A 9,206-nucleotide genomic window follows, 5' to 3' on the forward strand; every position below is an offset into this window, starting at 1 on the left:
TAATGTGATGAATGCAACAGAAGTATAAACTATTTTATTATAATGGACATTATATATATATATAAAATGTTATACAATTAAAAAAAATACTTAAATTACTGAATTTAAAACGGAAAGCTAAATAGAAATGTTAAAAACACAACTAATTAAAATGACAAGAGCACATAATAAAATTACTAAAACATAAACTAAAATTATCATGCAAACCACAAATATAGAAATAAAAGCTCATTCAAAATAGTAATATAAATAATACTGCAAGCAATTTTTTCTTTCCAATTTCCAGTAGAGCCATTACTACATATCTATATTTTATCTGTTATGTTTGTCCTCACAAGTCAGTTGTAGAGATTTTATTACATTTTAAAGTTTACTTTTGATCATAGTGGGGAAACAAGAGCACAGACACTCTTTCTCTGTTCGGCCTTTGATTCTCATTTATTTCCTCATACAGTAGTGCTGAAATGGCCTCTCTGTCTCTGTTTTTAGCTGAAACACTGCAGTCGCTACATCCATGACCTGTTCCCCTCACTCATAAAGAACCTGGACCCTGTTCCTCTGCGGCACGTGCTCAGTCTGGTGTCAGGGTTACACCCCAGCGCACACACTGAACAGGTACCACACGCTCTCCCACTGTATCTGCACATCTTAGAATTACACACAGTCACTTTAGTCATATAGATGACTGCTCTCACTAACATACTTTGAAATAGACTAAAATAGCTGTATTTTTACCTGGCTATCCAGTATGTGTTTGTTGAGGTGTCTCTCTGCTCGTGTAGACGCTGTATTTGGCATCCATGCTGATCAAGGCCTTGTGGAATAACGCTTTGGCAGCCAAAACTCAGCTGTCCAAACAGAGCTCCTTCGCCTCCCTGCTCAACACCAACATTCCCATGGGCAACAAGAAAGGTGTGTTGTGTTTGTCATCAGCTTTTTTTGATGTGCATGCCAAAGAATTAAGATTGAAATTTCTCCGTTTGAAGTTGGTTTTTGTGTATTCTGAGTTTTTTTTAATTATTCTGTTAAATTTAGATCAGAGTCCAGGAATTGTATTTTGTTTGTTTGTTTATTTATTTATTTAGCCCCTGTGGTTCAGATATGCATCCGAGTATACATAATTTTAGTTTTTGGTGTGCAGTGTGCCGACATATGACTCCATTGCGTTCTGGGCGTCCCAAGTTCAAATCCTGAGTTCATATCTATCTATCTATCTATCTATCTATCTATCTATCTATCTATCTATCTATCTATCTATCTATCTATCTATCCATCCATCCACAGTAGCTCAGATAATCATGTCAGTGTAAAGCTTCTGTTAAAATGTTTTATTTATATATTTTTCACAATTGGCTCAGATTATCATCTATAAAGAGTTTATAGAGATATAATTGTATGTATTTTTTTACTCATTTATTTAGCTAAAATGAGTAACTATGGTTCAGCTCCCAGGATCTTAGTGTAGCCAGTTTTTTGTTAAAATGGTATTTTAATTTCCCCCCAGGTTCTCCTGCAGGAAGCCCGGAGAGCAGTGACAACAGCGACACGCATCACAGTGGAGGAAGTGACATGGAGATGGACGAGCCAATCATGAGCAGTGGAAAACGAGGGCAGCAGAGGCTGTCGGACACGGAGGTAACGCATTTTCCAAAATATGATTTGAAAACAGATGTCACTCAGCTTCATTTGAGTGTTTTTTTCCCGTTCCGCAGGAGTCTCTGCAGGGCAGTTCAGACGAGACGGCCAACAGCGGCGAGGAGGGCAGTAGCAGCGGCCGCAGCGAGGCGTCCAGCAATGAGGCTGGATCCAGCCGAGCCAGCCAATCAGCAGGCAGCCCGGGCAGCGAGCTGCACTCCGATGACATGGCTGACAGCGAGGCCCTGAAGGAAGAGGAAGAGGAGGAGGAAGAAGAAGAGGATGACGACGAGGATGATGAAGACGACGATGAGGACGATGAAGACGACAGGCCAGCTGTCGCCTCCGAGGGCAGCCCTCAGACACACACACACACACACACACACACACACAAAAACTAATTTCACATGAATTTCACATTTTTTGCATAGCATAAATTTGTAAAAATGTGCAGTAAATTATCAGAGCACACTGTAAGTAACACTTGATCCCACAATGCTGTGGGATAGTAGGTTTTATTTAACAGTAACAACACTTACATTGTGTGTGACAAGAAACATTTTGAAACATTCAATTATCCTATCAGAAATAAAAATATTTCATTTGCATTTTTAATCCAGTTTTGTGAGCAAATAAAGTGTTTTGGAAGTCTTATTATTATTATTATTATTACATTTATTTTCAATATATATCACACTTTTAATGTGATGAATGCAACAGAAGTATAAACTATTTTATTATAATGGACATTATATATATATATAAAATGTTATACAATTAAAAAAAATACTTAAATTACTGAATTTAAAACGGAAAGCTAAATAGAAATGTTAAAAACACAACTAATTAAAATGACAAGAGCACATAATAAAATTACTAAAACATAAACTAAAATTATCATGCAAACCACAAATATAGAAATAAAAGCTCATTCAAAATAGTAATATAAATAATACTGCAAGCAATTTTTTCTTTCCAATTTCCAGTAGAGCCATTACTACATATCTATATTTTATCTGTTATGTTTGTCCTCACAAGTCAGTTGTAGAGATTTTATTACATTTTAAAGTTTACTTTTGATCATAGTGGGGAAACAAGAGCACAGACACTCTTTCTCTGTTCGGCCTTTGATTCTCATTTATTTCCTCATACAGTAGTGCTGAAATGGCCTCTCTGTCTCTGTTTTTAGCTGAAACACTGCAGTCGCTACATCCATGACCTGTTCCCCTCACTCATAAAGAACCTGGACCCTGTTCCTCTGCGGCACGTGCTCAGTCTGGTGTCAGGGTTACACCCCAGCGCACACACCGAACAGGTAACACACGTTCTCAGACCACATCCACACATAAGAGTTACACACAGCCAGTTTAGTCATATACAAAACTAGATGCCTGCTCTCACTAACATACTTTGAAACAGACTAAAACTTACCTGGCTATCCAGTATGTGGTTGTTGAGTTGTTTCTCTGCTTGTGTAGACACTGTATTTGGCGTCCATGTTGATCAAGGCCTTGTGGAATAACGCTTTGGCAGCCAAAACTCAGCTGTCCAAACAGAGCTCCTTCGCCTCCCTGCTCAACACCAACATTCCCATGGGCAACAAGAAAGGTGTGTTGTGTTTGTCATCAGCTTTTTTTGATGTGCATGCCAAAGAATTAAGATTGAAATTTCTCCGTTTGAAGTTGGTTTTTGTGTATTCTGAGTTTTTTTTAATTATTCTGTTAAATTTAGATCAGAGTCCAGGAATTGTATTTTGTTTGTTTGTTTATTTATTTATTTAGCCCCTGTGGTTCAGATATGCATCCGAGTATACATAATTTTAGTTTTTGGTGTGCAGTGTGCCGACATATGACTCCATTGCGTTCTGGGCGTCCCAAGTTCAAATCCTGAGTTCATATCTATCTATCTATCTATCTATCTATCTATCTATCTATCTATCTATCTATCTATCTATCCATCCATCCACAGTAGCTCAGATAATCATGTCAGTGTAAAGCTTCTGTTAAAATGTTTTATTTATATATTTTTCACAATTGGCTCAGATTATCATCTATAAAGAGTTTATAGAGATATAATTGTATGTATTTTTTTACTCATTTATTTAGCTAAAATGAGTAACTATGGTTCAGCTCCCAGGATCTTAGTGTAGCCAGTTTTTTGTTAAAATGGTATTTTAATTTCCCCCCAGGTTCTCCTGCAGGAAGCCCGGAGAGCAGTGACAACAGCGACACGCATCACAGTGGAGGAAGTGACATGGAGATGGACGAGCCAATCATGAGCAGTGGAAAGCGAGGGCAGCAGAGGCTGTCGGACACGGAGGTAACGCATTTTCCAAAATATGATTTGAAAACAGATGTCACTCAGCTTCATTTGAGTGTTTTTTTCCCGTTCCGCAGGAGTCTCTGCAGGGCAGTTCAGACGAGACGGCCAACAGCGGCGAGGAGGGCAGTAGCAGCGGCCGCAGCGAGGCGTCCAGCAATGAGGCTGGATCCAGCCGAGCCAGCCAATCAGCAGGCAGCCCGGGCAGCGAGCTGCACTCCGACGACATGGCTGACAGCGAGGCCCTGAAGGAAGAGGAAGAGGAGGAGGAAGAAGAAGAGGATGACGACGAGGATGATGAAGACGACGATGAGGACGATGAAGACGACAGGCCAGCTGTCGCCTCCGAGGGCAGCCCTCAGAAAGAAACCCGAGACTCCAGGGAGCCGTCTACATCAGAGCTGCGCAAACGTAAAGCCGGCGAAGCGCTCGGAGAGGTCCAGGGTCCTCCGGAGCGACCCGGAATTCCACCCGGCATTCCCGGCTCCATCGCCTCCACTCCCGGACTTTCCAAAACCAAATCCATTCCCTTCACCCCCGAGGCAGCCGCTGCCATGGTAGCCTCGTCTTCCCTTAGGATCCTTGAGCCTTGTTCTTCTTCATCCATGTGCCTGGAGGAAACGTCAGGAGAGCAGGCTGATCCCTCCTCACATTCCCAATCCCAGAACCCCCAGCAACCTCAGCAGGGCGGCACAGAGATGGGCTCCTCACACGGAGCGTCTGTTTCCCAGGAGCCAGCCTGCATGCCTCGACCGGCAGACTTCCTGACGGAGGCCATGGGCAACGAGACAAGCTCTTGGTGCATAAAGAAGATCTGTAAAGTTGCGAAGACTAAAGTCTCAAATCCAAAGAGATATTCTTTATAAAAGTTAAGAGTCAACCACGCCTACCTAAAAGGGCTCGTTCTAACACGCCCCCACATATCTACGTCACGATGTGGGAAGATTTGCATAACGCCGCCCAAATGTTCACGCAAAGAATGAAGACGTAACCTTTATTCTCGCTGTAGTATTGTTGCTGGTGCCGGGCCAATCACAATGCACTGGATAGTTGGCCAATCAGAGCACACCTCGCTTTTCAGACCAATGAGCTTTGTAAAAATCGACACGTTTCAGAAAGGCGGGGCATAGAGGAGAAACAGTAATGTACAGTATGTGGAAAATAATGTTTTAACCTTAAACCGCGTAAACACATTTCATTACACCAAATACACAAAATAATGTTCTTTTTAGCAGCATCATATGACCCCTTTAAGTAACATGTCGACATGCTGTACGGATATACTGGAGTGCTGCCTGCTAATTGTTAGACCCGCAGCAAAAACACCATCACAAAAATCCCGTCAATTTGTGGTTTGGGACTTTTCATCTACTGGCCATATGTTTCTATTCACGGCGTGTTTGCAGCAGCGTTGAGCAATATAGCCAATCACAGACGTATCTGTTGATTTCATGAATGCAATCCACTCACCCCATCCAAAATGCCGGTGTTCTGCTAAGTTCTGCACGATCGCGAATTCTCTCATTAAAACAAAGAAAGTGTAGACGTGATGTAAAATAAGAGATTAATTGTGCAGTGTAAAGCTTTTTTAATAATTTTTAATTAACTTTCTGAGATCGTGATGATAGCCTACATCAGTTAACTAAGTGAAGGGGAAGCAGGTGCTTGCTCAGCAAAACATGCACGCTGCACGTGTCGACACGTGCCCTCGAGTAAACAAATACTGTATGCATAGCATTATTTTTTCTTTTTCCATGCAGCAAACTTAAAAATATTTGTGAAAAAAACATGGCAAAAAAACTTCTAAACCGTTTAACTGATAGTATAAATCGGGTAAAATTCTTACTTTCAATTAATGGTTAAAGGCACAAGGCAGCAAAATATATAACGCTGTTCTAGTGTTTTTTTGATATTTTAATAAAAAAATCTTACATATTGTGCATTTAAATGGTCAATATGAGTATCCCTAGTTGCTAGAGTGTTGCTATAAGGTAATTTGGGTGTTCTGGATGGTTGCTAGAGCATTACTAGGTTTCTGTTGTGTTTAAAGGCTGGAATACACTACACGACTTTTAAAATCTGAACAGATTTTTAAACACTAGGCTTCGTATACTTGCCGACTTTGTAATTAGTGGTGACAAAGGAAAATTGGCCAGCATACACTACACGCCTGAGGATGATATTCTAGCAGTCGTTCTGATCACATCAAACTCACGCAGAAATGTATGCCTTGTTGCTAGGAGATGCTTGACAAATGTTAATATCAAATCGGAGTCTGTGACCATCATACACTACGTGATTTTCTTTGGAAACTGTCAACTCAAATCTGCAGGCTAGCTCTGACTTTCGGCAACTAGCGTCAACTTCTCAACTGTTCTGATGGTTTCTAGGGTGCTCTAGTGGGGTTGCTGTTGTTGATTCTACGGTTCATTTTACAAAAACTCATATTTGACTTTAAACAACAGTCACATGATAGTTTCTGTCTGATGTTCTGCTCCAGGTCCAGCAGTGCACAAACATCAGTACTCTTCACACGCGGTGACCGACATCAACCTGGACAACGTCTGCAAGAACGGAAACACCCTTCTGTGGGACCTGGTCCAGGACGATAGTGCGGTATGTTTACCTCGCAGCAGACTATTTGAAGTGTTTAACATTTAGATTGTGATTCTTATGTGTTTCTGGTGTTGTCTTGGTGACTAGATCCACCTGTCGGAAGGCTTGATCAATGAGGCAGAGAAGCTGTTGTGTTCTCTGGTCTGCTGGTTCACTGACCGTCAGATCCGCATGCGTTTCATCGATGGCTGTCTGGAGAACCTCGCCAACCACCGGTGAGGCCATCACAGATATATGAAGTGCTGTAGGAAATTGCTGAAGAGTTTGGGGGTTTTCTAAGGTCCAGTAGGAGATATTTCATTGTTTTGTTTCTGCTTGCGTTCATCAGGTCAGTGGTGGTGTCTTTGCGTTTGCTGCCAAAGCTCTTTGGGACCTTCCAGCAGTTCGGCTCCAGCTACGACACTCATTGGATAACCATGTAAGAAACTCCGCCCACCACTGCTCTCCATGTTGTTATTAAGTGGAACTTAAGAACACTTTACAGATAATTTTGTGCTACAGGTGGGCGGAAAAGGAGCTGCACATGATGAAGCTCTTTTTTGATGATCTGTTACACTATATCCAGGAAGTGAGAGAGCAGCGCCACAAATTCGCTTTGTAAGTTTGGTGTCTTTATTTCTATATTACTGTTCAAAAAATTTGGGGTCGGTACGATTTTTTTTCAGTGTTTTTGAAACGTAATTCTCACCAAGCTTGCATTTATTTGATCAAAAATTGTGTAAAACTCTAATATTGTGGAATATTATTTTAATTAATTTAAAAGACCTGTTTTCTATTTGATTATATTTTAAAATGTAATTTATTGCTGTGATCAAAGCTGAATTTTCAGCATCATTACTCCAATCTTCAGTGTCACATGATCCTTCAGCAATCGTTCTAATATGCTGATTTGCTGCTCAAGAAACATTTTTAGTTCTTATCAACGTTAAAACAGTTGTTTTAAAAAAAAAATTCAAAAATTTTGCAACATTATAAATGTATTTACTGTCGCTTTTGATCAATTTAATGCATCCTTGCTGAATAAAAATCTTAATTTCTGTAAGAAAAAACAATGTTTTGTCTGAATTGTGTGTATGAAGTGCTGTGTTAACACCCCGTGTGTCTCAGGTACAGTCACAGTGCGGAGGTGCAGGTGCGTCTGCAGTTCCTCACCTGTGTGTTCTCAACGCTCGGATCACCTGACCACTTCAGTGAGCATCTCTCTTTATCTCTCACACACCACTGCATGTGAGAATCACTCTATATTAATATCCTGCCTGTGTGTGTGTGTGTGTCAGGGTTGAGTCTGGAGCAGGTGGACATCCTGTGGCACTGTTTAGTGGAGGACTCTGAGTGTTACGACGACGCCCTGCACTGGTTCCTAAACCAGGTCCGCAGTAAAGACCAGCACGCCATGGGCATGGAGACATACAAACACCTCTTCCTGGAGAAGGTCTGGTCACCGTATCATTGAAACACATCTTTTATACAGTACATGCCGTGAGAATGATTCTTTTATCGGCTGGTTCTCTCTCTCTCTCTCTCTCAGATGCCTCAGCTGAAGCCGGAGACGATCAGCATGACGGGACTCAATTTGTTTCAGCATCTGTGTAATCTGGCTCGTCTGGCCACCAGCGCCTACGACAGCAGCTCCAACTGCGAGGTTCACAGCAGCGGATCTCAAAATCTCGCCGGCGGTTTCTCTCGATGTGTTCTCCCTGACCGTTCTCTCTCTCTTTCTGTAGTTGTGTGGTATGGATCAGCTGTGGGGAATCGCGCTGAGGGCTCAGTCTGCAGACATCAGCCGCGCTGCCATCCAGTACATCAACTCCTATTACATCAGCGGTCAGTAAACGCCAAGCATAATTCATAACCATTAAACATTTACAATTCTCAATTTTCGTCATCAAATCACCTGTATTTTTATAACCCTTTATGCAATCGAGATTCAAAGCAGATTGACGGTATTAAACAAAGGAACAGAATAAGTGATTCAAACTTCAAAAATGAGGCAAATCCAAATTCTGCTATAATAGTTCTGACAATGTGTTGTTCTGTTTTTAGACCGGTTTCACATTAAAAACCTCTCTGAGAACTTGCACATTTAAATATTCTATATAAAGGGTATTCATTTTTTAAATCTAAACTACATAAAACGTATGTGTATGGTACATAACTGCATTTCTGCTTTTCTGTTAGCATTAGCAGCTTTTTTCTTCTTTTGAACTTGTTTGAATGTCAGCATTATGTTCAGCACTCAGAGCATGATCCATATAACATTATGAGGTCTGCATCCCTCTGTAATTGTTTAGACTTTTTTTGTTGTTGACCTGAATTTCTCTGAGACCGTGCTGTGCTTCCCTTCTGGGCTGTATAAAAGTAACACAGATGGCCCAGGGTTTATTTCATTAACACGGAGAAGGGGAGCAAAGCTTATTGGAATTTTTACATTCTGTCAGCACTGTGTAGGTAGCAGCAACACGGGCGTAAAATGGCGAATGAATTCATTTCCCCCGACTCGCACAGCTCAAGAGAAACTTCAAAGGCCAGCGCTAAAAATCTCGGCCAAGTGGATTTGAAAGGATGAGTCTCTAATCTGTTTAAACTTTGCTTGCGCTGTGTATTTTCACACCGCCTTCCCCACCTCCTCAGCTAAC

The 9,206-nt window shown here is 41.2% G+C and overlaps 1 protein-coding gene across 1 annotated transcript in view; it reads left to right on the top strand.

The window, feature by feature from the left end:
- LOC107598539 (ubiquitin carboxyl-terminal hydrolase 34-like) overlaps nt 1-9,206 on the top strand; it is a 61,011-nt gene that overhangs the window by 13,808 nt on the left and 37,997 nt on the right. The window contains exons 12-28 of the mRNA XM_016289911.1: nt 490-615; nt 783-912; nt 1,505-1,635; nt 1,713-1,986; nt 2,101-2,108; nt 2,825-2,950; nt 3,114-3,243; nt 3,824-3,954; nt 4,032-4,746; nt 6,455-6,570; nt 6,658-6,785; nt 6,899-6,988; nt 7,072-7,167; nt 7,678-7,760; nt 7,848-8,002; nt 8,099-8,212; nt 8,295-8,394. Coding sequence (XP_016145397.1) covers nt 490-615; nt 783-912; nt 1,505-1,635; nt 1,713-1,986; nt 2,101-2,108; nt 2,825-2,950; nt 3,114-3,243; nt 3,824-3,954; nt 4,032-4,746; nt 6,455-6,570; nt 6,658-6,785; nt 6,899-6,988; nt 7,072-7,167; nt 7,678-7,760; nt 7,848-8,002; nt 8,099-8,212; nt 8,295-8,394 — 2,653 coding nt within the window. The remainder of the gene's footprint in view (nt 1-489; nt 616-782; nt 913-1,504; nt 1,636-1,712; nt 1,987-2,100; nt 2,109-2,824; nt 2,951-3,113; nt 3,244-3,823; nt 3,955-4,031; nt 4,747-6,454; nt 6,571-6,657; nt 6,786-6,898; nt 6,989-7,071; nt 7,168-7,677; nt 7,761-7,847; nt 8,003-8,098; nt 8,213-8,294; nt 8,395-9,206) is intronic.

The sequence above is a fragment of the Sinocyclocheilus grahami genome, unplaced genomic scaffold, assembly GCF_001515645.1.
Source record: "Sinocyclocheilus grahami isolate Dianchi unplaced genomic scaffold, SAMN03320097.WGS_v1.1 scaffold252.1, whole genome shotgun sequence".
Classification (NCBI taxonomy): Eukaryota; Metazoa; Chordata; class Actinopteri; order Cypriniformes; family Cyprinidae; genus Sinocyclocheilus; species Sinocyclocheilus grahami.